Source organism: Puma concolor, chromosome A2 (assembly GCF_028749965.1).
Source record: "Puma concolor isolate L17-30 chromosome A2, mPumCon1.1.hap2, whole genome shotgun sequence".
Classification (NCBI taxonomy): Eukaryota; Metazoa; Chordata; class Mammalia; order Carnivora; family Felidae; genus Puma; species Puma concolor.
In genome coordinates, this window is record NC_141668.1 from 164535069 (window position 1) to 164562582 (window position 27514).

Below are 27514 nucleotides of genomic sequence, written 5' to 3' on the forward strand. Positions count from 1 at the left end.
TCTTCCCTTGAGTGCGGGGATTTCTGTCCTCAAGAGTATTTCCCGGTGTTTACTGCACGCGGGGGGGGGGGGGGGGGGGGGGGGGGGGGGGCTGTATCCATGGGTGATGCATAGTTTGGCAGGTTTTGAAACTATCTCTGACTGTTACAATGTTGAAGACGCTTTGGCAACTTGCTTTGTTAGCTCAGCCACAGGCTTTGTATCTTCTCCATCTAGACACAAGTATTTCTACAAGTATTTCTAGTCGTGTCTTTGTAAGTGCTTCCCTCAGCACGGTTATCGGTTATCCGTGGGACTCACAAACTTTTAGGTGCTTTCCATTTTGTTCCTGTTCAAACATCCCAGCACATGTCTTTGGGCACAAGGATAAACGGGTCCGGGGTGTATGAATATACATGAATGGAAATTCTGGGTTATGGGGAAGGTACGTCTTCAGCTGTCCTGGGTACGATCTTCCCACTGGCTGCCCCAACCACACTCTACCCCTTTCCACCCACCAGTCTTCCAAGCTTCCAAGGCTCCCTGTTGGCCCCGAGTTAAAGTCCAGGTCTTTGTACCTCGCAGCTCTGGCCTCACTTGTCACCGTCCCTCACCAGGAGAGCTAGCCTCCTGTGCTTTGCTGCCTCAGGGCCTTTGCATCTGCTCTTTTCTCTGCCCACTGAGCCCTGCCAGTTCTTGCTCAGCTTTTGGCTCTGAACCACCCTGCCCCCAGGCCAGATCAGGGCTCTCCAAACATGCTCAGAGAACTCTGCCCATCTGTTCGTGCACCAAACTCTCAATTATTTTAGGGCAGGAACTTTCTTGTTTGTAGCCACAAATCCAGTGCAGGTGAGGCCCGGGGCCAGTGGCGTGTCTCTACTGGTGGGTGAATGGAGAAGCCAGGGCTGCGCAGAGACCTGAATTCCAATCCCAGCTCGACCACTTCCTGGCTGTGTGACCTCGGGCAAGAAGCTTAACCTCTCTGAGCCCCTCACTTGCCTCTCCTCTGAAACCCTTCCCAGGGCTGGTGCAGGGGTTGAAGTGAGCCCCAGCCAGGTCTGGCTCAGGGTAGACCCCTCTTGCTAGGAGCTGCTGTGATTCTGAGCCAAGTTCCGGGGCCTGTAACCTCAGATTAGGGCCTTGCTTCTTCCTGGCTTGGCAGGGCTGGGAAGCGATGCTGGGTCTCCTTGTCCCGCCAACTCATGCCTCAATTCCCAGGCCGGTAATGGGAACCACATGCGCTGGACACAGGCCCACCCGTCCTCCGTCCCCCCCCCCCCTCCCCTAGAGAGGCCTCCTTAGTCATTCTGTCCACCTCCCTCTTCCCACAACCTCATTCCCACGCTGCCCTGGCCTGGGGTTTGCGTGTCAGAGGGTGTCTGTGCAGTGTTGTAGGTCCCCGCGGGTCCCTGTGTGTGTGTGACGGGGTCTGAGGCGTAGGTCTGTGGGTGTGTCTTGTACAAGCTGTCTGCCTCTGTCGTGCGTGTGTGCTTGTGTATGAACTACCTGCCTACTTTGTGAGTCATCTGGTAGGTTTGCACATGTGTTCCCGTATGAACTGTTGTGCCCGTTTTACGAACCTCCACACGGGGCTGTGTGGTTGTGGTGCGTCTGTCTTCATGTGGCTAAATTGTGGATTTGTGGGCGATGAGTTGTGGATTTGTGGGTGAACTGCATGTCCATACTGAGGAACTATGTGTGTGAGCTGTGTGCCTGAATGGTGGGGTTTGTGTATTTCTTGTGTTGGGGGTCTGTGTGTGTGTTGGGTCAGGTGTGTTCGTGAGGTAATTGTGGCTTCTTGGGTAATTGTGGCTGGTTCCTCTCCGATGTTCTTCCTCCTTCTGACAGCAGATGTGTGTTTCTGTGGGCCCTTGAGCTTGGGATGTGTGTATCTGGCTGTGTGTTGCATGTGGTTGTGTGTGCTCGTTCTGGGTGACACCATTGTGTCTCGGTGTGATGTGCCTGGACCTTGTATCCCAGTACAGTATCCCTGGGTGACTGTGTGCCCATGTTGTGTGTTTGTGTGCCAGTTTGGGCAACTGGGGACAAGTTCCTGTTCCCACAGCTAGGTCGTTCAGTGTGTGTGTATGTGTGTGCATGTGTGGATGCTTATGTGTGTGTGTGTGTGCTTATGTGTGGGTATGTTTGCATGCGTGTGCATGTGTGTGTGTTTGTGTGTATGTGTGTGCATGTGTGGGGTGTGTGCATGTGTGGGTGTGTTTGCATGTGTGTGCATGGGTGTGTGTGTATATGTGTGTGTGCTTATGTGGGTATGTTTGCATGTATGTGCATGTGTGGGTATGTGTGCATGTATGGGTGCTTATGTGTGTGTGTGTGCTTATGTGTGGGTATGTTTGTATGTGTGTGCTTGTGTGTATGTGTGGAGTGTGTGCATGTGTGGGTGTGTTTGCATGTGTGTGCATGGGTGTGTGTGTATGTGTGTGCTTATGTGTATGTTTATATGCATGTGTGTGCATGTGTGGGTGTGTGTGCATGTGTGGGGTGTGTGCATGTGTGGGTGTGTTTGCATGTGTGTGCATGGGTGTGTGTGTATATGTGTGTGTGCTTATGTGTGGGTATGTTTATATGCATGTGTGTGTATGTGTGGGTGTGTGTGCATGTGTGTGCATGGGTGTGTGTGTATGTGTGTGTGCTTATGTGGGTATGTTTGCATGTGTGTGCATGTGTGGGTGTGTGTGCATGTATGGGTGCTTATGTGTGTGTGTGTGTGCTTATGTGTGGGTATGTTTGTATGTGTGTGCTTGTGTGTATGTGTGGGGTGTGTGCATGTGTGGGTGTGTTTGCATGTGTGTGCATGGGTGTGCGTGTGTATGTGTGTGTGCTTATGTGTGGGTATGTTTGCATGCATGTGCGGGTGCTTATGTGTGTGTGTGTGCTTATTTGTGGGTATGTGTTCATGCGTGTGCATGTGTGGGTGTGTTTTATGAATGTGTGTGCGTGTGGGTGTGTGCATGAGTGTGCATGTGTGGGTGTGCGTGTGTGGGTGTGCCTGCCCGTGTGTGTGTCTGCGTGAAGCCTGGAAGGGAGGGAGTCCCAGTGCTGGCAGAAGCTCCCTAGTGAGAAATGCCCAACAAAAGGAAAGAACGGGGCTGAACCATGGAGGCAGCCTGCGGGGAGCCCCCGTGGATGAGGGCTGACCTCAGGAGCCTCTCCTGGGACATGGAAGGAGGGCTGTGCTCCATTCTGCGCGAGCACTTGGAGGTGTGGGATTGGGAGCCCTGGACCTGGAGGGCATTGGAACGACCCCCGTGAAGATGGATGGGCTTGGAAGGCCAAGATGCAATGCTCGACTCCCCTGGGAGGGGCCAGGCCTTCTCGACGCCATGTGAAGACCACAGGGTCTGGCCCAGGTATCCCCTTGCAACCGCAGCATAAAGAACCTCATGTCAGCAGGCGCCTGGAAGGTCAGTTGGTTGAGGATCCGACTTCGGCTCAGGTCATGATCTCATGGTTCCTGAGTTCAAGCCCTACACCAGGCTCTGCGCTGACAGCTCGGAGCCTGGAGCCTGCTTCGGATTCTGTGTCTCCCTCTCTCTCTCTGCCCCTCCCCTGCTCTCTCTCTCTCTCTCTCCAAAACAAAATAAACATTAAAAAATAAGTTAAAAAAGAACTTCATGTCTGGAGTCAGACATGAACCAAATTGTGGTCTTCGCTCTGCTGTACGTCCTCTCTGTGGCCTTCATACAGTGTCTTAAGCTCTCTGAACCTCAATCTCTCCATCTGAAAAGTGGGACAGAGGCAGATGATGTCAGTGCCTTGCCCAGATCCCCTTGGCCGTGACACGTTCCTCTGCACACTTCCTCCAGCCTCAGGGCTCAGTCCACATACTGGCCAGGCCAGAAATGCCGAAGAGTGGGCACCCCTGGGGACAGCCCTCCCCCAGTGACATGCAGGACCTGGAGAACAAACGGCCACCTCCCTTGCCCTCAAGCAGGACAACTGCAAGGAACAGATTCCACACTCTCTCCCAAGGGTCCCCAGCAGGACTGACCCTCGGTTGCCTGTGTGGATTTGACAAGAAAGGAAAGACGCACAACAAATAACCCAGTTTTGGAGATGAGAAATGGAGAAAGACAGAATCTTGATGATGTCTCAGGACCCCTGGATCCAGCCATGCCTGAATCCAACTACCCCTGGATTTTTTTTTCAGCCGTGTGAGCTGATATTCTTTTTTTTGTTGTTAAGACAGTTCTAGCTGTCTTTCTGCCACTTGCTACCAAAGGACCTCTGAGTAATACATATACAGAGGGATCCGCAAGAGCAAAGGCATGTGTAGACACGCGTGGCATAGATTCTTTCACTCATTAACTTCTTGATCATCTCCGTGTCAGGCCCTGTGCAGAGGGAAAACAAAGCTCTGGATGTTTCTTCCTCTGGCTAGACTCAGGAAGGGGTCGCAGTAAAGACAATGGCTGCCCAGGCACCAATTAGGAAAAGCCAATGGTGAGCTGGTGAGAGCTGGCAGGCACCCAATGCTCCTTCGTCCTGCCTCCATACGTCGTGGAGGGCAGACTTTGCCCAGAGCCAGACCCTGAGTCACCTGGTCCAGCGGTTTTGCCGCATGAGGTCTCTCAAGAAGCTGATCTGTCTTCACTGATGGTCCACAGTCCTGATCACTACCGTGACCACACAGGAAGGTAGACACCATGCTCATCATAGCATTGACCGTGGTGCTGACCTTGAAGTTGACAACAGTGCAACCAGGACGCTGAGTCCGAGCCTGATCAGGACGTAACCTGATCATAATTTTGACCTCGGCACGGCCAGGTCACTGTCCAAAGCAAGGTCACAACAATGACTACAGCATGGCCAGGACAGTGATTGTGACCCTGAGGACATTCAGCCAGGAAACTGACCATCACGCTGACAACAACACAACCAGGAATGACCTGTAGAGACCACAGAACTGACCACGATACTGACCCCAGTAGAACCAGGCTGCTGATGGCAGCACAGATCCCAGTTCAATAGGACATTGACCACAGTGTGATCAGGACAGATTGCTAGTGACCACAGCTGTGGCCGTGACCACAGCATTGAATGTATTGGGCAGGGTCCAGTCAGAAAAACAAAGCTCACACCAGGTGGTTCAGCAACAAACTTTCACATGGGGATTTAGCCACAGAGATGTTAGTTAAGCTTTTTTTAAAGAGTAAATGGGAGAAGTGAATTGATTCTAGAGTGAGTAGCAAGCCACCATCTTCCCAAGAGCTGAAGTAACTGAAGGGACGAAGTAGTTAGCAGAGTCCAGAACCTGCCACCACCTGATAGGAGCTGAACCACCAAGGGGACTCCGGTCCCAGTGGGGCTGAGACCACAGAGGAGACACAACAACCACTGCCAGAAACACTGAAAGGAGAGAGAGGGGGAGAAATACTCTGGCTACTTCCCACCCCCACTCCCCACCCCATTGGCTGAGCCTCGCCGGATGCAAGGGAGCCTGGGAAATGTAGTTTGCAGAGGCCACACCCCTGAAACAGCAGAGCTGGGGAAGGAGGGGGAATGGACCTAAGGACATACTGACCAATGTCAACTGCATAGCACAGGCCATGCTTGACCATGACAATGACATGAGCCCAGAGGATGTTGTTCATGGTCCGAAAACAGCTCTAACAAAGGCACCACTCTGTAGTAAGGGGACTGTGCAGGGCCTCCCCTCCCCCCACTGTTAACCACAGCCCGCACTTGGTCAAAAGCTTATAGGTTCCACTAACCAACAACATCCCTTTTCTTCTCTACACCTACTGCGGGCTTGGCCTGAGTTGTCAGCAAAGGGCAATTTCCCATTGTTATTTTTTTTTTAAGTCTATTTATTTATTTTGAGAGAGAGAGAGAGAGAGAGAGAGGAGCACGCAAGCAGGGGAGGGGCAGAGAGAGAGGGAGAGAGAGAATCCCAAGCAGTCTCCACACTATCAGCTTGAAGCAGGACACAAGGTTGGAACTCGTGAACTGTGAAATCCTGACCTGAGCCTAAATCAAGAGCCGGGTACTCAAACGACTGAGCCACCTAGGCACCCCAGCAATCTCCCATTTGGGAAAGGAGGTGGAGGGATGGATGGGATATGGGATGCCTTCCCTGACTCAGATTCTGTTCTGTGTCCCACACCCCACGGCCAATTTCCTCAACTCCATGCTTCACTGTGGTAACGTTCTCAGGGGATTGAGGGCCGGTTGGGGGCTCTATCTTAAGGGTCACAGATGTCTCCCTACAGCTCCATGAGGAAACGGGTCTCCTGAGAGAAGGAAAGCTCTTTGCCTAAGGTCACATGGCCAAGACGTGACAGGACCAGGGTCAAACCCCTGTCCATTGGGCACCATCCTCTTTCTTGCTTTGACAAAAGCACCCATAGCGTGTTATCTGCCTGGCATACAGTAGGGTCAGAGAAGTGCTAGGCCTCCCCACCCCTCTGTTATAGCTGATTCCTCTGTAACCTGACGGGCTTGCTCCCCAACCCCCCCCACCCCCACCAAAAAAGCCTCTGACAAGGAAGGGAAGGAAGACGACTGCGACTGCGACTGCGGAGAAGAGGGGGGAGAGGCAGAGAAAGGCTGGAGCCTGGACCAGGACGCCCTTCATATGCAAATGGCTTCTCGTTGGAGGCGCATGAATATTTTGATCCTCTGGGGATCTGGGGATCTGGTCTCCCATCTTGGGCCATGGAAAGGGGGGTGAGAAACTCTCAGGTGTGGCGGGGGAGGGGGACTTTGAGGAAGAGGGGCCTGGAAAGTGGGTGGGAGGGGGAGAGTGAAAACAAGGCACCCCGCTTTGGGGGCCAGCCCCCCCCCCTTGGCCGTCCCCAGCGGCCGCCGGTCTAACGGTCCCCCTGTTTTTGTCTCTCACTCCTCCTTCCCTCTCCGTTCCACCTCCCTTGTCCCGGCAGTGACCCCCTTCCCTCGACGTCCCTCGACGTCCCATTTCACAGGCTCTGCCTCAGTTTCTCTGTTGATTCTTGAGTTCTTTATTTATTTTTTTTGGGACAGAGAGAGACAGAGCATGAACGGGGGAGGGGCAGAGAGAGAGGGAGACACAGAATCGGAAACAGGCTCCAGGCTCTGAGCCATCAGCCCAGAGCCTGACGCGGGGCTCGAACTCACGGACCGCGAGATCGTGACCTGGCTGAAGTCAGACGCTTAACCGACTGCACCACCCAGGCGCCCCAGATTCTTGAGTTCTTTAAGGAGGGGGCCTCTCACGTTGTCTTCTTGGTTGCCAGGCCTTCCTCTTACTCCCCCCGCCCCTTGACCCCCATCCCACCCCTATTTTCAACGTGGGAAATGTCCTGGGAGGGTGAAATTTACAAACACGTGACGGAGCCCCCTCCCCCATCCCCGTGACCCTCCCCCATCGGGCCTAGGGGACTGCGGGGCCTGGTCCCCAGCTCTCCTCCCCAGTGCCAGCTCCTCCCCCTTCCCCGCCCCCAGACCCACGCTGGGTCCGCGCCCGCAGACGAGCTGGGGGCGGGGCGGGGGGCGGAGCCCGCAACAAAGACTCGGAGCGCGCGAGGGGGGGGGCGGGGGTGGGGCGGAATCCCGGCCGCCGGCGAGGCGGGGGAGGCGGCGGCGAGGGTCGCCCCGGCCGGGCGGGCGGGGTCGCGCGAGGTGGCGGTCCCCGCGCCCAGGCGCCGCTAGGGCGGGCGGGGGGACGGGACGCCGGGCCGGGGGCGCGTCATGTGGCCGCTCACGGTCCCGCCGCCGCCGCCGCCGCTGCTGCTGCTGCTGCTGCTGTGCTCAGGCCTCGCCGGACAGGTAGGGGCCTGGCGGGCAGGTGCAGGCGCGAGGGGCTCCAGGAGGGGAGAGGGTCCGAGCGGGTCCCGGCAGAAACGCGATTTGGGGGCTCCATAAGCCCCCCCCCCCGGGGCTGAGAGGGGCGGGGGTCGCAGCGGGGGAGGGGCTGGACGTGCGCCCCGGCTTGGGGGGGGAAGAGGGGCTTCCCATCCAGCCTCAGGCTGACATGCCTTGGGGGACAGTGTGACCCCAGCTTCAGGGCTCTCAACCTCTCATTGCCCCGGAGCCCACACCCGCCATCTCACTGGGGCTGAGTGGGGTTGCAAGGGCAACTTCAGGGGGCCTTGGGGTGGTGCTTACCCCACGCTTCCCCCGTTACGGCAGGAGGTGCCCGAATTCTGCAGCCGCCCCCTCCCCCCACTCCTCACCTGAACCCCCAGTGTGGGGAAGGGGGCGGGACTCACGTGCGAGTGACTGACGGGAACGTGTGTGAGGTGTTGGGGGGGGGCTGCTGGGTAAACGTGTGTGTCTGTGTCACGGCTGGGTGTGACTGAGAGTTTGTGGGTTGGGCTGTGCGCGAGTTGGGGGTGTGATGGGAGAGGGTGTTTGTACGTGACGGGGGGTCTGTGTGTGACAGCGGGAGGCTGTGTGGCCGGAGGGTTGATGTGACCGTGGGAGGCTTGGGAGCCTGTCACCTGGAGTTGTGTGTCCGTGTGACTGGTGTATGGGAGCGAGCGAGGACTGTGTTCATCCCGGCGGTATTTGGGCAACTGAGCTGTGTGTGAAGGTCTGTGTGTGTCCCCACGATTCCGTCCATCTGCCTGGGGGTCGTACAAAATGTGCGTGAGCAGGTGTGTGGCCGTGGAAGAGTCGGGGGTGACCGTGTGCTATTCTGCGCCTTTGAGTGAATCACTGTAAAAGGGAAGCGAAGGGGCGCCTGGGGGGTTCGGTCGGTTGAGCGTCCGGCTTCGGCTCAGGTGATGATCTCGCGTTTGGTGAGTTCGAGCCCCGCGTCGGGCTCTGTGCTGACCGCTCAGAGCCTGGAGCCTGCTTCGGATTCTGCGTCTCCCTCTCTCTCTGCTCCTCCCCCGCTCGTGCTCTGTCTCTCAAAAATAAAAAAAAAAAAAACATTAAATTTTTTAAAGGGGAGTGAAGAGCAGGGGCTGCGTGTGCAAACGTGTGCATCCATGCGTGTGTGCGTGTGCGCGCGCTCTGGTGCCTTGTGCACTCCATTCATGCTTTCACAGAAAGAAGCAAGCCTTCCTCTCCATAGTACCCCCATCTCTCCGGCAGGCTTGAGGGGCCTTGCAAAATGTGGGGGGGGGGGGTCCCGGTTTTCTTCGGCTATCGGGAAACCTCGTTCCTCCTCCATCTTGGAGGTGGGAGCCAGCCCCTCAGGTTCTCAGATCTGTAGGAGCTCAGAGGGAAGCCAGAGTCTGAAATAACAATGATAATACAGCTAACGTTTATTAAGTGTTTATTATGTGCCGGGCGCTGTTTCAAGCACACAACCGGAGAGCGAAGGCGTTGAACCCTCCTGGCACCTCCTAGAGCACGTTAGTACTGCCTTCGTTTTACAGATGGGGAAACTGAGGCACAGAAGAGTGAAGTCATTATGTCGAGCTCAGATAGCTAGGAGTGGCAGAGCCAGGATTGAGCCAAGGCAGTCCGGTTCCTGAGCCCATACATTTACCTTCTTGTTAAATAATTCACTCCATGGGTGTAGACAGCGGCTATGTCGAAACTAGAAGAGTTTTTTTTTAGGTAGAAGCTCCGAGGAAAAATAGTGCTGTACCTTCTCTTTCCTGGTCAAGAGAAGAAAGGACTCAGACCCTTATCCCCACCCCAGGGGGCGTTGTGAGCGGTGGAGGCCGGACTCTAAATAGGATCTTCAGACAACTAGGAGAGGTTGTGGGGTCCCAGGGACCCACATCCTGGCTGGGTACGGAAGCGTGCTCAGTGCCTGGCTTCAGTCGCACACGGTAGATAATTGATATGTCAGCCAGAGAGAAGTAGAGAGAGACCAAAAGAGGCATAAGGGTGAGAGAATGCTGGTTAAAAATACACCAGGAGTGAAGGTGAATTTGGCTTCCAAGAAGGATCCTGGGGAACCACCACCTCGGGATTCTCCCGCACCCCTGCTAGCCCCTGGGGAACTTTAGATTTCTTGACCTGTCGCCAAGGTCGGCTAGGGACGCAGGAGAGTGCAGTGAAAGGTGCTGGGGGGGGGGGGGTGTTAAGTTTACAGACCCCAGAATGGGGAGGGACTAACATGGGGATTCTTGCAGGCGGGGCCAAAGGGGGCTGCGTGGGGGCGGGACCAGACTGGGTTAGGAAGGCGGGGCTAAACGGTGGGTGGAGCGGAGCTAGACTGAGGTTTTCGGTTGGGGCCGGTGAGGGGTCCTGCAGCTGGTTGCAGTGCCTCCAGGCGGCCACCATGGGCACTACAGCGTCATATACTGGTCTCTGCCCCTCGCTGCCCACCCAGACTGGCGCCCCAGAGAAGGAAGGGCCCTGAAGAATGAATGCTCTGTCCCCTCTCCACCTTCCCCACCATTTCTCCCCATAGCCCCCTTCTCAGTCCCTGATGGGCCCTGGGCTCCATGAATCCAGGCTAGAAATCCTTCATGTGTCCATGAACAAATATATAATACAGCGTCAACAATGAAATGAATATGGAAAATGCAACTGGCATGAAGAATAATGCATCGGATGAAGGGGATGAAAGAGTGATGGTGTGAGTGGCTATCTGAGCAGGTGTGGTCCAAGATAGTGTCTCTAAGGAGGCGGTACTTGAGGTGACCCCTGAGGGAGGTGAGAGAGGATGCCTTCTGAGTGCCCAGGGGAACAGCATTCAAGGCAGACGGAACAGCAAGTATGAAGGCCCTGATGGGAGAACACCCTGGGATGTTTGAGGAGCAGCAAGGAGGCTGGTGTGTCTGGAGAGGAGTGAGTGGAGGGGAAGGGGCAGGCGGAGGTGGTGGTGGTGGTGATGAGGCCAGGGAAGCCAGGAGGGGCCAGACCAAGTGGGAACTTGTGGGCGGTAGACAGGAGTTAAGATTTGACTGTGAGAACAGGAGAATGGCCCCTGTCAGAGGAGCCATCCATCCATCCATCCATCCATCCATCCATCCATCCAGGGTCTGTTCACGTGTTCTGGGTCCGGCCTGTGAATGCTCTGGAGACTACCAGATAGGTTTCTCTGTGAGAAAGAGGCCCACTTCCTAACACCTGGGAAGTCCTCCCTAAGATCTAGCTATATTCTTGGCCACTGTCTGGGTTTGAAGTCATTTCTTCCCGGGGGTCCCCATAGGATGGGAGGTGGGGAGTAGTTCAGTTTGTACTGCAGACCTCAGGGCCTTTGCACTTGCCATTTCCTCTGCCTGGGACACCGTTCCCTCCCTCTCCTTCTGTTTAAATGACACCTCCTCCGAGAGGCCCACCCTGACCAACCATCTAAAATGACCTTCCCGTGGCCCCTCTCTGAGCTGTTACTCCTCTTTTTCTTCATAGCCTGTCTGTCTCCCCCTCGAGCGGCAGCTCATCAGGGGCCAGTGGGCTTTGTTGCATCTCCAGTGCCTACAACAGAGCCTGGCACACAGTAGGTGCTCAACAAATATCTGTTAAAATAGAAACTTGAGTGACTGGATGGATGAATGTCCCTCCTCCTCCCACAGGATCTCTTTCTTTCGGAAACAGTGGGACTCTTGTACCAAAGGAGGGGGTGAGGGAACAACTATCCCCTCGGGCCATCCTGTACCCGTTTCAAGTCAACCACTGCTCTTGGATCGGAGGCATCAGGAAAACCCATCTTCTTTATCTGTGCCTCAAATTCCACCATTATAGGGCACCACTGTTTGGGGTTAACACGCTCTTCTCCTGGGCTCCTTTAGCAAATGGAAATGTCCGGTGCTCGCTTAGGCAGCACATATACTAGAAAATGTAAATGTCCCACGTAGAAGGCAGCAAAAGGAGGTCTTGAGGACTCTCAGAAAGTAAGTGAATTGGACATTTTCTTCCTAGGGAAGAGTGGGGTCAAGCCTGGGCCCAAGATGAAAGAGCTGGGCTGCCACCTAGTGGTGAAATGAGGTTTGTGCAGAGATTCTGTGTCCCCGTGGCCATGGTGAAGGTGTGCAGGCAGATGTCCCGGTGTGTGTAACTGCCCTGGCCAACTGAGGTGTCAGTGCAACTGAGGCACTAGTCTTAGGTGCAGAACTGTAGGGGGTGCCCCCCAAGAAGTCAGAAACCAAGATAAATAATATCTTAAGGAAATCAAAATTGATGTAAAAAAAAATCTGTGATACAAAAATGTCAAAGTTGTAAATAAACGTGGGAACTAACCCTGCACTTGAAGGACTCACATCTCACTTGCCTCACTCTGCCCCTGGCTCTGTAGGAGTTCATCTGGTGTGTGTGTGTGTGTGTCTGTTTCAGAACCACGTCCTTGGCATTGACCAAGCTGGGCATAGGGACATGCGTGTGCCATAATCACATCCGTGGATATGTGTTCACAGTGACTCTTTTCATATGGGCTGACCATGTGCACGTGTATGGATTTCTCACGAGCCTGGCATCAGGTGTGGGCCGTGGCTTTGTGTCCCTGCAATTCAGTGTCAGGGCCTTGGAGGCAGTCACTTGCTGTTTTCACGTATTCGTGCACTCACGTGTTCGTTTAGAAAGCGTTCATTTGGAGTCTTCTGTATTTTGAGCCTCCCACTGGACACCAAGGTCTGGATGATGGTTTGAGCTCTCACGGGGTGGGATGTGGAAGATTTAGCTTCTCTGAAGCTGAGTCTAGCTGTGCTGGGGAGAAGGGAGTTGTGACAGGAGCAGGAGAACTCGTTCCCGTGTTTCGGGAACTCTTGTCCGAGAACACGGATATGTCTTTGTGCTGAGTGGGAGGCTGGCGTATCGCACAACTTCATGCATCCACAGCTCAGCCGCAAACCAACGAGAAGCCAGGAAGAACAGAGACGAGTGAGAACAGATTCCATGGAGTCTGTGTGCAGAAGCTTATTTGTGTTGCTTCTGGGAGCCCCCGGAGGCTCTCGGTGCCTGTTGACTCCTACTTTACACATAGTTCTAGCAACCCCGGCCAGCTCGCATCGAAGCCCTGCTTAGCAGACGAGAAGACAGGGAGTCACAGCGTGAGAAGAAAGAAACCAAAAGGCAAAGACAGTTGAAGCCATTGAAAGAAATGGCAAATAGCCCCTCGCCTTTTGGGCCCTGAAAAAGTTCTGGTTGTTCCCAAGAAAAATACATGATAAACCTGATTCTTTCTCTTCCTAATTTCTATATTAATTGCCGTGTGAAAGACACCAGGCGAGCCACTGGGCATGTGGAAGGGTGTGACACAGCCCATTGTGGGGTAGTTTTCGGATTAAGGAAGTGTGTGTGTGTGTGTGTGTGTGTGTGTGTGTGTGTGTGTGTCTTTCGTTTTTTTTTTTAATTATGGCAAAATACACAGAACATAAAATTTACTGTCTGAGCCATTTTTATGTTACTTAAAAAAATTTTTTTTAGCTTATTTATTTATTTTGAGAGAGAGAGAGAGCATGAGTGGGGAAGGGGCAGAGAGAGAGGGAGAGAACGAATCCCAAGCAGGCTCCACGCTGTCAGTGCAAGGCCTGCTGTGGGCCTCGATTTCATGAACCCACGATCCATGACTCAAGCCAAAAATCAAGAGCCGGATGGATGCCTGAGCGACTGAGCCACCCAGGTGCCCCTCCGCCACTTTTAAATGTGCAGTCCCCTAGTGTTAGGTCAGTTCACATGGTTGTGCGACCGTCCCCACCATCTGTCTCCAGAACTCTTTTCATCTCGCAACACTGAAATTCTCCATCTTAAACAACTCCTCATTCCCCTCTCCCCCAGCCCCTGTGAACCCCCTTCTGCTTCCCGTCTCTATGAATTTGATGACTCTAGGTACTTCATGTAAGTGGAACCAGGAGATATTTGTCTTTATGTGAATGGCTTCTTTCCTCGTGTCAGACCTCCCTCCTTTTCTAAGGCTGAATGCTGTTCCACTGCATGCATCTATCACATTTGGTCTTTCCGATTGTGCTTCGATAGACATTTGGATTGCTGTTGTGCATAGTGCTGCTGTGACGTCGGGTGCAAATATTTCTTCGAGACCTTGTTTCTAACTCTCGGGTGTGTACCCAGAGGTGGGATTGCTGGGTCATATGATAATAACATGTTTACTTTTCTGAGGAGCGAAAAGTGTCCCACAGCGGCTGCGCCATTTTAAATACCCACCAACAGTGCACGAGGGTTCCGGTCTGTCCACTTCCTCGCCAGCGTTGTTGTCCCCACTTGACTTTTTGACTTCAGCCCATCCTGATGGGCTGTGATGTGATCTCTCATTTTGGCTTTGATTTCCATTTCGTGAAGAGATAGTGGGGCGCCTGGGTGGCTCAGTCGGTTGACGGTCCATCTTCGGCTCAGGTCATGATCCCACGGTTCGTGGGTTCGAGCCCCGCGTCGGGCTCTGTGCTGACAGCTCAGAGCCTGGAGCCTGCTTCGGATTCTGTGTCTCCCTTTCTCTCTCTCCATCCCTCCCCTGCTCACGATCTGTCTCTACCTCTCAAATATAAAATGAACATTAAAAAAATTTTTTTTTAAAGAGTTAGTGATGTTGGGCTTTTTCTTATGTGTTTATTTTTGTTTGTATAGCTTCCATTTGTCCATTTTTTATTAAAAACTTTTTTTTATACTTGGGAGAGAGAGCAGGGGTGGGGCAGAGAAAGAGAGGGAGACAGAGGGTCTGAAGCAGGCTCTGGGCTGAGAGCAGAGAGCCCGAGGCCGGGCTCGAACTCAGGAACTTTGAGATCATGACCCGAGCCGAAGCCAGATGCTCAACTGCTCCACCGACTGAGTCACCCAGGGACCCCTCCTTTGCCCATTTTTGAAACCAGGTTGTTTGTTTTTCTTTTGGTTCAGTAAGAGGTTTTAAAGCCAGGAATGAGACGGGGCTGGATTTGTGTGAGGGCCAGAGCCTGTGGCTATAACGCGGAAGACACTGGAGCGGGAGAGTAAAGGCATGAAGACAGGATCACCTCAGGAGCCGACAGGGCCTGAAGCCCACTGGTGGCAGCCGGAGGCCGAGCGGAACCAACACTTGGGGAATGTTGTGCCTCTCGCTGTCTGGGGTCTGAGGTCCTTGACAGGGACAGACGTCTCCTTCCCAGCCACCTCCTGGAGAATTCTGAGCCAGGCGGGAAAGCAGAGATGACGGGAAGGGTGTGGGGCTCTGAGTTTTCCAAGGAGAAGGGGAGACATGTTTCAACACCATTTCCAAGCACTTGTCACCGGACCCAACGCTGAAGGCGGGCACAGGCTAGAAGATGAACACCGTTTGTGTTCTGAGGCACGCAAAGCCGTGTATGTGTGGACGTGAATCCGTGCCTTTCTCAAGGGTGCCCGAGTACCGTGGGGGCCAGGATGGCCTCGACAGAGGGCATGTGGCTGACTGCAAAGGACGCTTAGTTTTGCTTGGTTTGCGTTATTTGCTCTTTTGCCGGAACATTCTATTACGTTTACCTGCTGCACCTCAAACAGGGATGGAACTTATGTTTTCATACTTGATACCTGAATTCATATATTTGAGTACGTTTTCTTTTCTTTTCTTTTTTTTTTAAGTTTATTTATTTTGAGAGAGACAGAGGCAGCGTGAGTGGGGGAGGGGGAGAGGGCGGGGGAGAGAGAGAATCCCAAGCAGGCTCCACGCTGCCAGCACTGAGCCTGACGTGGGGCTCGAATTCAGGAAACCGCAAGATCGTGACCTCAGCCAAAACCAAGAGTCAGACGCTGAACCGACTGAGCCACCCAGGCGCCCCTGAGTAAATTTTCTTCTTGACGGAAATCCTATCTATAGAGCAATACACAAATCACAAAGGTGCAGCTTGATAAACTGTCTTCAAGCGACGTGGTGCTAACCGGCACCAGGTAAAGAAATAGAACTTTTCAAGTATCCAGAAGTCCCTTCGTGCTCCTTCTGGCTGCCACCTGTCCCCCAAGAGTTACTGCTAAGCTAACGTCTCTCACAATTGCACGGGTTTGGCTAGCTTTATAACCTTTTTTTTTTTTAATGTTATTTTATTTTTGAGAGAGAGAGAACGAGAGAGAGCGAGAGAGAGAGAGCGCGCACATGAGTGTGAGAGGGGACAGAGAATCCCAAGCAGGTTCCGTGCTAACAGCACAGAGTCCAGATGCGGGGCTCGAACTCACGAACCATGAGACCATGATGTGAGCCGAAGCCGGTCGCTTCACCTACTGAGCCACCCAGGCGCCCCGGCCAGCTTTATAACTTGAAGGCATGAAATATGTAGTTTTGGGGGCCCGGCTTCTTTTGCTTAACATTATGTTTGTAAGATTCCACATATTACTGTTTTGTTTTCGATGCCTGTTTTCATCACTTGATGACATTCTATTATGTGACCCTCCCATGATAGATTCATTGTACTGTTTCTGGGCATTTGGGCTGGCGAAGTTTCTGGCTGACACGAAAGGTGTGGCTATAAATATTCTGACGCTGTCTTTGGTGAATGCTCATTCGCATTTCCATTGGGTAGTAGTAAATACTGATTGACGCATTGAGTGGTCGTCGCAGGGCTGGGTGTCTCCGAGCCTGTGGTCACACTTTTGTTGACCGAACAAGATGCCGCCTAGTTTTATGTATGTTTCTGTTTAAAAAACACCTTGTTTCTTTTTTTTTTTAATTTTTTTTTAACGTTTTTTATTTATTTTTAAGACAGAGAGAGACAGAGCATGAAGGGGGAGGGGCAGAGAGAGAGGGAGACACAGAATCGGAAGCAGGCTCCAGGCTCTGAGCCGTCAGCCCAGAGCCCAACGCGGGGCTCGAACTCACGGACTGCGAGATCGTGACCTGAGCTGAAGTCGGACGCCCAACTGACTGAGCCACCCAGGCGCCCCACACCTTGTTTCTTATATATTGTTGATTCATTACGTCTGACTTAGGCTCCCGCCACGGGAGCCTCCGGTCACGGTTCGTGAGTTCAGGCCCCGCATCAGGCTCTGCGCTGAGAGTGCAGAGCCTGCTTGGGATTTTCTCTCCCTCTCTCTCTCTCTGCCCCTCCCTGCTTGTGTGCATTCTCTCTCTCAAAAATAAATATATACACTTTTTTTTTTTTTTAAAACAGAGCTAAAACAAGAAGGCAGAGTATGGTCGTATTGGACTTCATTTGGGAACCTGTGTGTTGCTGACTCCATTTTTGCCGCTGTGGGCATGTCCATGAATGACCACCAAAGCCCCAGGAGTATCAATGTGGGGGTTACAAATAAGTTGTCATGAGTTGGTGAGTTTGCCAATATGGAATCTGCAAACGATGAGTCTCAACTGTATACACTGAGGAGAAGAATTGCTGAGTTGTAGGAATGTGTGTGTGTGTGTCCAGATTTTGTATCCGTGTCTGTATCTATCTATCCATATTTTATATAAATTAAAATTAAGATATGAGTGGGGTGCCTGGCTGGCTCAGTCAATAGAGCATGTGACTCTTGATCTTGGGGTTGTGGGTTTGAGCCCATGTTGGGTGTCCAGATTACTTTAAAAACTCTTTAGAAGAATGGGGCACCTGGGTGGCTCAGTGGGTTAAGCATCCGACTCTTGGTTTCAGCTCAGGTCCTGATCTCATGGTGCATGGGTTTGAGCCCCACGTCGGGCTCTGTGCTGACAGCTCGGAGCCTGGAGCCTGCTTTGGATTCTGATCTCCCTCTCTCTCTGCCCCTCTCTGCCCCTCCCCCACTCACGCTCTTGTCACTCTTTCAAAAATGAATAAAGATTCAAAAAATCTTTAAAAAAATTGAGTTTTCTGTTGTACATAAGGATTGCAAATATCTTCTACTCTGTGGCTTGTTTTTTCATTCTCTTAATGGAGTTTTGATCAATGGGCTTTCTCAATTTTTAATGTTATTTTATTTTAGAGAGAGAGAGAGAGGGAGAGAACGTGCGAGTGGGGGAGGGACAGAGGGAGAGAATCCCAAGCAGGCTCCACGTTCAATGCAAACCGGATATGGGGCAATCCCATGACCCTGGGATCATGACTCAAGCCAAAATCAAGAATTGGATGCCACCCAGGTGCCCCAGAATTTCTTAATTCTAATGTAGTTCAAATAATATTTCCCCCCTTTAAAGTTAGTGCTTGCTAGTGTCCTGTTTTAGAAATCTTTGCCTACCTTCAGAGTAATGAAGATATTCTTCTACATTTTCTTCTAAAAGATTTTGTGTTTACCTTTCACATTTAGATGTACAATCTATACGGAATTGAGTTTTGCACAGGATGTGAGGTAGGGATCAGCATGTATTCTTTCCCCTGTGAATAGACCCAGTTGACCGTGCACCATGTAAACTCTGGAGCTTGACTGTCTGGTATAGTATCCTGGGGGCCTTTGGGAAATATCTTAGCATCTCAGTGCCTCTGTTTCCTCATTTTAAAAATGGGAATTATAATCCTATCTAGTCTTGTAATCCTGTCTACTTCTACTCAGTGATAGTCTGAGGGCTAAGTGAGTTATTACATGTAAATTCCTGCAAATGATACCTAGTACACGATAAGTACTCAACAAGCCTTAGCAACTACTGTTAGTGTTTCTGACTGTTGTGAACTCTTACCCTCCTGAGAATCTTCAGGTGAAGGGAAAAAACATTTCTTTCTGTAGCTCCTGGTCCTGGTGCACTCAACTTGCTCTAATGGAATACCATGGACTGAGAGTCCTATAAACCACAGACATTTATTTCTCACAGTTCTGAAGGCTGGAAGTTCAAGATCAAAGTGCTGGCAGATTTGATGTCTTCTCGTTCTGTCCTTACACGGTGGGAGGGAGAGAGAGCTCTCCGAGTCTCTTCTATAAGGACACCAATCCATTCATGGGGGCCCCACCTCATGACCTAATCAGCTCCCAAAGGCCCCTCTCCAAATACCGTCACATTGGGGGTTAGGTTTCAACATAGGACTTTGGGGCAGGGGACATAACTATTCAACCTGTAGCACTCTCCAACACAGTGCTTAGAGTGAGAATGATGATGGAGAAGAAGGGATACTTTCTGGAGATATTTCTGCATCAAGATCAGGGGGCATTGGTGCTGGTTTGGATGGAGTAGGGAAGGAGAAGGAAGGGTAATGGGGGCACAGACTATACTTTTGGGTTGTTTTAATATTTATTTAATTTTTTTAATGTTTATTTGTTTTTGAAGGAAAAAGAGACAGAGTGTGAGTGGGGGAGGGGCAGAGAGAGACAGAGACAGAGAATCCGAAGCAGGCTCCAGGCTCCGAGCTGTCAGCACGGGGTCCGGTGCAGGGCTTGAACCCACAAACTGTGAGATCATGACCTGAGCTGAAGTCGGACGCTTAACCAACTGAGCCACTCAGGCGCCTCAATAGTTTCTAACTGTGGATGTATTTGGGCCAGGACCAGGGTGAGGCAAGCAAGGAAACTGGGGCACAAAATTTAAGGACTCATTCTGCCATCAGCACAACTGTAGGGCACCTCAGGGAGAGGGCTTGCAGGGGAAATTTAAGAATGCCCTCTTAACAGTTTACATGCCATGAAATCTACCTGTTTCAGTGTGCAATTCAGCGACTTTTTAGTAAATGTGTGGAGTTGTGCAAACGTCACCCCAAGCCAGTTTTAGGACATTTCCGTCACCCCAAAAAGATCCCTCATGCCCATTTGCAGTCCATCCCCCCTCCCACCCCCAGTACCAGACAGTCACTAATCTAATTTCTGCCTCTGTTGATTCGCCTTTTCTGGACGGTGTGTGTAGATGGAACCATAGAAAACATGGCTTTTTGTATCCGGTTTCTTTCACTTAGCAGTATTTTCTTTTTAATTTATTTTAATTAATTTTTTTAGAGAGAGAGAGAGAGAGAGAGTGCTTGCACTCATGAGCAGGGAGGGACAGAGGGAGAGAGAGAATCTCAAGCAGGCTTCACGCTCAGCACAGTGCCTCATGGAGGGAGGGAGCTCGTTCTCACAACCGTGAGATCATGACCTGAACTGAAATCAAGATTGGATGCTTAGCTGGCTGAGCCACCCAGGTGCCCCAGCAAAATATTTTTGAGGCTCATCCACGCTGTAGTGTATATCTGTAGTTTGTTCCTTTTTATTGCTGAATAACATTCCCTTGTATGGGCGTACCACAATTTTTTAATCCATTCGCTAGTTGATGGGCATTTGGATAGCTTCGTTCACGATGGAAAATACTCGCACGAATATTCACATACAAGTCTTTCCATGGACGTATGCCCTTATTTCTCTCGGGCAGATGGAATTGTTGGGTCTTATGGTAAGCTTCTGTTTAATGTGTTAAGAAACTGCTAAATCGTTTCTCAAAGTGGTCGTAACATTTTATATTCCCACTAGCAATAGGTTCCCATTTCTCCACACCGTCACCAGCACTGCCTGTCTTTCTGATTGAGTTTTTGCTGGTGGGTGTCATGTGCTGTTAGTTCTGTGAGAGACAAATGGAAATGCCCACGAAGCTGATGGGCAGAGGGGTCTGAACTCCAGTTAGAGGGCTGGGCTGTAGATATACCTTTGGGAGCCTCAGCCACGGGTTCATTTAGTCAGTCAGTCAACAACATTTTTTTGAGCACCTGCTATACACGTGCCAAGCACTATTCTAAGCCCTGGGGTTTTGTTGTGAAAAATACAGGCACGTAGGTGCCCTTGTGAAGTTGAAAGTCTTATGGACAAGACAGATCATAACAAATAAAAGTAACGTCCCACGGTGATCAATGCTGTTCAAGAAAATAGAGCAGAGTAAGGGACAGAGAGTGGTGTGGACTCATATCATCAATGAGGTGGCCAGGGACGGTCTTTTCAGAGTGGCCGTGTCACTCAGAGTTCAGTGAAGGTAACGAAGCACTCTAGGTGTTTTCAAAAGAGGAAATTCAATACAGGGAATTGGTTAAGTGTAAGATGGGATGATCAGGGAATCCAGCAATAAGCCACAGCACAAGGCTGCGTAAGGGACCCGATAAATGGGTGTTGTGGTGAGGAAGGAGCTCTTGTGTGGCTGTGGGACCATGGAGGGGGTGTGGCCACTGTAAGAACACACCACGACCCCAAGCAGAAAGAGAGGGGAGAAATACCTTGGCCTCTCCCCTCCTCCCTCCCCTCCAGTCTCCTTTCAGTGCCTCCCTTTGGATGAACCTAACAGGAAACCAGTGTGCAAGGGAACCTGGGAAATGTAGTTTTCTGGAGAAAGGTAGGGCATGGCTCTGACCCACAGAATAATAAAGCAGAGATATAAATGAAGTGAAGAGGCAGCTATATGCGTATCTGTGGTAATAACGTTCTGGGTAAAGTAGATAGCAAGCAGGGCACAGCAGGTACAAAGGTCCTGAGGTGGGAGTATGCCAGATGGAACCAAGACTTTGCGAGTGGGGGTGATGATCCAGGCCCAGTATACAGAATGAGAGGAGTGGGGACCCAGGACAAGACCCCGTGAGTTGCAGACATTTAGGGAGAAGGCAGGAGACAGAGAGGTGGGGGCAGAACTAGGAAATAATAAAGTGTCTCCGAAATCAAAAGAGAAATTACTTTTAAGAAAGAGGGAATGATCCGTGAAGACTAACCTGTGAGACTAAATGAGGCTGTGGGACTGGCAAATCGGAAGGCCGCCGCTGCCTTCAGTGAAAGGAGTTTGGAAACATTCAGGAGGTAGGAGGTGAGGGAGTGGAGGCAGCAGATGCAGATGGGAGTGTAGACCACTCCCTGGAAAAGCTTGACAGGAAGGAGCTAGGGTAATTTCCCACAGTACCCATGGTGAGAGAGTGAGAGGGAATCAGTGGGTTCCAAATCCTCTAAGCTGGGAGACCTTGGAGCCCAGTGGTTTTGGAGTCTGAAATCAGACAGACCTGGGCTCAAACTCTGGGCCCCCTATTTACCTGCTGGGCCACCTTGAGCTGGTCCCCTCTCCTCTCTGAGCCCAGTTTCCTCACCTGCAAATAGGGAGGTTGCAGCCGGTGCTCAGCCAGCACATTTGCAAAGCGTTCAGCACTTGTAAATGTGAGCTGTGTTACAAGGAGGCAAGGACACATCTCATTTTTTAGAGCTTATCATCAGTCGCAAATAATAACAATGGCAGCGACTGCTTATGAAACACCATGTCCCAGACACCCTGCAAAGTACTTTACAAGCCCGTCTTCCCCCTCCGGACCCCACTTTCCTGCAGCTGGCTCTCCTCCAACCACACTGGCCTGTTCCTTGAGTACTTGTGTTCCTGCCCCAGGGCCTTTGCCCTTGCTGTTCTTGTCTGGCACTCTTCCCTCGGATATCCCAATGGCTCCCTCCCTCACCTTCTTCAAGTCTCTGCCCAAGTGTCACTCCCCAACCCTCCTGGCTAAAGTTTACTCTCCTATTTGGTCTGGATGCCCCTTCCTCCCCATAGCCTGTATATTTTACTTTCCCCTCTCCTATCTCTTGTCAGTCTCACCCCATGTAAAGTTCAGCAGCTCCACAAAGACGGGCATTTTTTATCTGTTGTTCACAGTGCCTTGCACATAGTAGATGTTCAATAAATCTTTCACTTGACTCTCAGGACACCCTAGCCCTTTACCACCACCCACATTGCAGGTGAGGAAACTGAGGCGGAGAGGTCTTTGCTGGAGGTCATAGAGGGTCAGCACGGGCCTCTCCGTGTTAAGCTCAGAAAGAAGGGCAGTTCAAGCCCCCTACCCCCTTGCTCAGCGCTTGTCCCTCGGCTAGCCCTCGGCGAGCGGCCACGGCCGGGAAAGGCCTGAGTCATCGCCGCCTCCAGACGGCGGCGGCCGCGGGCTGCGGGCGACGGCGGCGGTGGCGGTGGCGGCGGCCGGGGCGGCGGCGCGAGGTGATGCGGGGACGCCGGGAGGGGGCGTGAGCGCAGGGAAAACAGAGGAAATTAAAACCCGCCGGGCGCTCCTCGCGGCCGCCTCGCCACCCCCGCGGCGGGCTGGTGCGGGGGCGGGTGGGGGCGGCTCTGCACTCCCCCACCGCGGAGGGGGCGCACCCCCGAGCCCCGGGGCCGCGAGGCAGGTGCGAAGTCTCAGTTCCCCGCCCCCACCCGAGTTCAAGTTGCGAGCGGAGACCCGCCGGGGACTTGCCTGCACCGGGCCGGCTCCTCGCTCTCAACGGTGCCCCGGGTTACGATGCCGCCCCTCGGTGCGGGGGGAAATCCTCCCGCTGCCGGGGTGACCCCCACCCCCGCCACCACTGCCGCACCTCCATCCCGGCATTCGCGTCTACCGGCTCCGGACCCGCCACTCTGGGCTTCCCTGGTCCCGAAAGCCCCGAGGGGTCCCCAGAGTGGTACCGGGGGAGCCCCTTCCCCTGGAGCGAGGAGACCCTGGGCTGCCCGTTTACGGGCGCGCCCTAGTCTCGCCCCCAGGGGCCCCCGACGCCTGCACTCCCGGGTCCCAGCGAGCCGGGGTCGGCGTCCTCACCGTAGGAGGGTGGGGACTTGGGACTCCGGCCCCCTGCCAGCCTCTGGGGGGGGGGGGGCGCTGGTGGGGGCCGCGCGCTGAGCCCCGGAGGGGTGCGTGGGGGCCGAGGGCTCGGAAAGGGGCGGTGCGCCGAGGGTGGCCCCGGAGTGCCTCGGGGGGCGGCTGGGGGGGGGGGGGCGGGGGGCGGGAACACCGCTGGGGGGCGGGGCTGGGAATGCCGCGGCGGTGGGGGTGGGGCAGGTGGGGAACGCCGCCGCTGGGGGCCCCCTCCCGCCGCCGGGCGGGAAGGGGGGGCGGGGGCGGTCCCGGCGGGGCGGCGGCGCGGCCTGGGGAGGGCGGGGGGTGGGGGGGGGAAGTCTGGGCGCCCCCCGCCCCCGCCGGGCTCCGGGCAGGAGCCGTGTGACGTCACGGCGGCTGGAAGTGCCCGGCGCGGAGGCGCGGGAGGGGGTGGGGGGGGGGGGTGGCCGAGCCGGCGCTTTATAAGCGGAGCCCGCCAGGCGCGCGGAGCCGCAGCCCGCGTCCCCGAGCCCCCCGGCCGGCCCCGGCCCCGGCCCCCCAGCTCGCGCTCGCGCCTCCGGGGCGGCTGGGCGGCGAGGGACGGAGCGCCAGGCGGCGGGCCGGAGAAGGGACGCGCGGCGGGCGGCCGCGGGGCATGAGGCGGGGGCGCGATGTCGGTGCCGCTGCTCAAGATCGGGGCTGTGCTGAGCACCATGGCCATGGTCACCAACTGGATGTCGCAGACGCTGCCCTCGCTCGTGGGGCTCAACGGCACCGTGTCCCGCGCGGGCGCCTCCGAGAAAATCGTGAGTGGCCGCCGCGCGGGGGGCGCTCCCGGGGGGGGCGTGGTGCCCGCGCCGCCGCCGCCGCCGCCGCAGCCCCCGGGGGCCCCCGCCCCCCCCACCCCCAGCTTCCCTGCGCGCCCGGCCGGGGGCGCCCTCCCGGGGGGTCTGGGGGCGGGACGCGGAGAAGCCCCGGGACCCCCAGCCGCCTCCGCGCCGCTTAGTCTTGTTATTATTATGACCGCTTCCCATTAGCAGTGAGCAGTGTCCGAGCGCCAACGGTGTACCGGGCTCGCTCGGCCCGGGGCGGAGGCGGCGAGGGCTGCGGAACCGAGCCCGGTCCGGCTGAGTGGGGCGGAGCGGGAGCGGAGGTTCCGGGGGCCCGGGAGGGACCTTGCCTCCGAATGCGGGAGCCGCGGGCTCTCCGGGTGTCTCCACCTTCCGGATCTCTGCCTGTCTGTGCATCTCTGAGTCGTCCCGTCTCCCTCTCTGTCTTTTTCTGTCTCTCTCCGTCCATTCTTTTGCCTCTGGTTTGCCTCCTCTGTCTCTCCCTGTCTGTGTCTATCTCTGTTGCGCTGTCTCTGACTTTGTACCTATCTCTTTTTTTTTTCTTTTTCTCTCCCCCGCACCCCCCCCCCCCCACCCCGCATCTCCTTTCTGGTTACCTGCTTCACCATGTGCTAAATATTTATCCCCAGAACTCGCACTCTCCAGGAGGCAGACGGGTCTCAGACTTGGGGGGGGGGGGGGGCGGAGCGAAGGCTGACAGTGCCCCCAGAAGCACGGGACTGCCCCTTCCCTCATCCCATTCTATCCTCCTCTATCCCCTTCATCCTCCAGCTTCCCTGGCCACAGAGCTTTTGGGAGGGGTGGGTGGCAGGGGGACTCCATCGTGATCACTCCCGGTGTTCCTGGTGACCTGGGGAGAGGGATCAGCCTCCACTACAAACTTCCCTCAGTCTCGTCCAGACTTGGTCCTCCCCTCCCATCTTTTCCCCTCTTCAGTCTGTTTGCGGGACCCCTCCCAGTAGGTGGGACTGGGATGCATGGAGCTCCCTCTCCTGCTCAGTTTCCTTAACTTCGCCAGCTCCCCCGTTCAGCCCCCAGTGGCCTCCACACCACGTCCTTCTTTCCCCTTGCGGAAAAGAAAAGTCTTTGCTCCCAAGGGTTGAAGGCAAGTGGAGACGGGGGTGCCGTGCCCTATGCCCAGGCTGTGCCCAGCTCCTGGGGGGGGGGGAGGGTGCAGTGGCACCGGGCTTGGCACCGGTGAGGGCTTTCAGTCCGAATCCTCGGAACTGAAGCCAGCGTGTGAAAGTGTCTTTCTGCGTGTGTCTCACATCGAGGGATATTATGTGAGTATGTCCTGGAGCGTCTTATCCAGGCCTGAGTTTTGGTGTGTGAACAGTGCTGTGTGCGAATTGAGGGAGGAAGTTTATGCGCTTTGCCAGCGTGAAGGTCCACGTGGATCTTCCTGTGTGTGTGGAGGTGTGTCCCATAATGCGTGTGAGTGTGTCCCTGAGTGAGTGCGTCTGGGTGTGGATGTGCCTAAGTGTGTGTCTGCAGTCTGTGTCCCAGACTCTGGGTTGCATGTGCCCATGCGAGTTTGGACACGTGAGTCTGTGACAGCTTTCTTGCTCTTGCCTTCTGAGGGGGAAGAGAGATGGTGTCTCATTGAAATCAGAAGCCAGATTCCCCTCCTCCACCCTCAGAGAACATGAGTCTGTGTGAACGTGTGCGTGTAACATGGGCAGCATCAAGTGTGTGGGGAATGTGTGCGTAAGTGTGGAAGACTATGTCTCTAAGTTACGATTTTGTGTATTGCATGTGTCTGTGCACCTGTAAGTGTAGACACATGTGTCTTTAGAAGTGTGTGCACATCTGTGGAAGCGTGTACCTATGAACGGTGTTCGTGCCTGCCTTGTATGCCTGTGGGTGGATTCCCGTGTGAACCGTGTGTTTTCTGTAAGTGTGTGTGTGCACATGTGTACCCAAACAGACCTGGTCTCCATTCTGGCCCGTCTATAGCTAATGGGACCACAACCCACTGCTTCCATGAAATCACCCGCTGAAAGGTAGTGTTTCCTCCCTCCACGATCCCCTCGCATCATCCCTCAGTCTCACTAAGCCTCGCCGCAAGCACTCTGTGGAGTGAGATGCCAGGGGACTTAGGGGAGGACCGGGGAGGGCACGGTCACCCGAGAGCACTCTGGAAAGCATCCTGGGAGTCTGGTAGACTAAGGTTGGAATCCACTCTCAGCCTTCTTGCTCTATGACTTGCTCGTGACTCTGGGCGCCCGTGACTTCACCACTCAGAGCTGCGGTATCCCAGATATAAAATGGGAATGATGATTCCTACCTGACAGGACTGTTGACAGATCTACAGTCCGGCTCTCCACCCATCCATCTCTCCATCTGTTTCTTCTTCATCCATCCATCCATCCATCCATCCCTCCATCTCTCTATCCGTGTTCCACTCGTCCCTCTATCCGTCCATTATCTGTCATCCAACCATCTCTTCATCTGTCCTCTATCCATCCTGCCATCCATTTTGTTTATTCAGCAAAACTATTGATGGCCTCCTCTATGTCAAGCATGTTTATGCCTGAAAGCCCCAGGTCAGTGGCTGACATAGTAGATAATCAGTTAGTGATAGGACTCTAAGGCAAACACATCTGGGTTCGAATTCTGGCCCTGGGCTTTACTACCGGTATGCCCTTGGGGGAAATTACTTAATCTCTCTAATCTTCAATATCCTCATTAGTCAAGGAGAATCTTAGAGTCCCCATTAGACCCTAGGATCCATGAGGACCCACAGGCGACATCATTAGTGAACCCTAAGGCCCGATGCGTAGTAGGCCTGCAATAAGTATTTGTCAAGTGACTGAACCAACAATCGCATCTTCGTTAGGATTCATGGATCCCACCTTCAAATGGACACAAATGGCTGGGTGCATAGTAGGTGTTCAGTAAGGAGGAGCTGCTTGCCGTTGTAGCCAAGCACGTAGGAGGCACAGAATAAGTATTTGTCAGGTGTCTAGATCAAGAATCCACCCTCCTAAGGATTGAGGGGAACATTTGAGACGCTCCATAAGAAGGAGTTGTAGAAAAGTGTAGACCACCAACATGGTTTAACTGAACCCAGGTAGCGAAATCCCCAGTCGTAAGGCAGAAGACTGGATGCTGATTTTGACTTAATAAAGGGCCTCAGTGGTGAGGTGGGGGTGAGCCCAGACCCTCTGGCCGTTCTCATTTCGGGCTCTCCCTCCCCGATTCGTTCTGGAGAGGCAGCTTAGCATTCTTTTTAAGAATTCTAAGGGTGCTGTTCCAGGCCATTTCTGGAAGGATGCAGGGAGGGAGCTGCCGCCACCACTACTCCCTTTGGCCATCTCTCAGCCATAAACCATCCCCGTGGGATGGGAGCCTTCGGCGGAATGACTTCTCACCTGGGGGTTGTAAATCCAGGACCAGACTAAGAACTGTCAGCCCCTTGCCAGTGGCTGCTGTCATTACAACACCCAAAGACAGTTACCTGGATCTTCTATGTTATGTCCTTGCCCATCCACT

General features: G+C 53.8%; 1 protein-coding gene across 2 annotated transcripts in view; it reads left to right on the forward strand.

Annotated features, from left to right (window-relative positions):
- The first annotated feature begins 7592 nt into the window (after nucleotides 1-7592).
- OLFM2 (olfactomedin 2) overlaps nucleotides 7593-27514 on the forward strand; it is a 60039-nt gene continuing 40117 nt past the window's right edge. Inside the window, exon 1 of one of the 2 annotated variants that reach the window (XM_086699160.1) lies at nucleotides 7593-7746. In XM_086699160.1, coding sequence (XP_086555286.1) covers nucleotides 7669-7746 — 78 coding nt within the window. In that variant the 5' untranslated portion in view covers nucleotides 7593-7668. Of the gene's footprint in view, nucleotides 7747-23824; nucleotides 23975-27514 lie in introns of those variants that run through there. The other variant, XM_086699159.1, reaches the window with a different exon arrangement.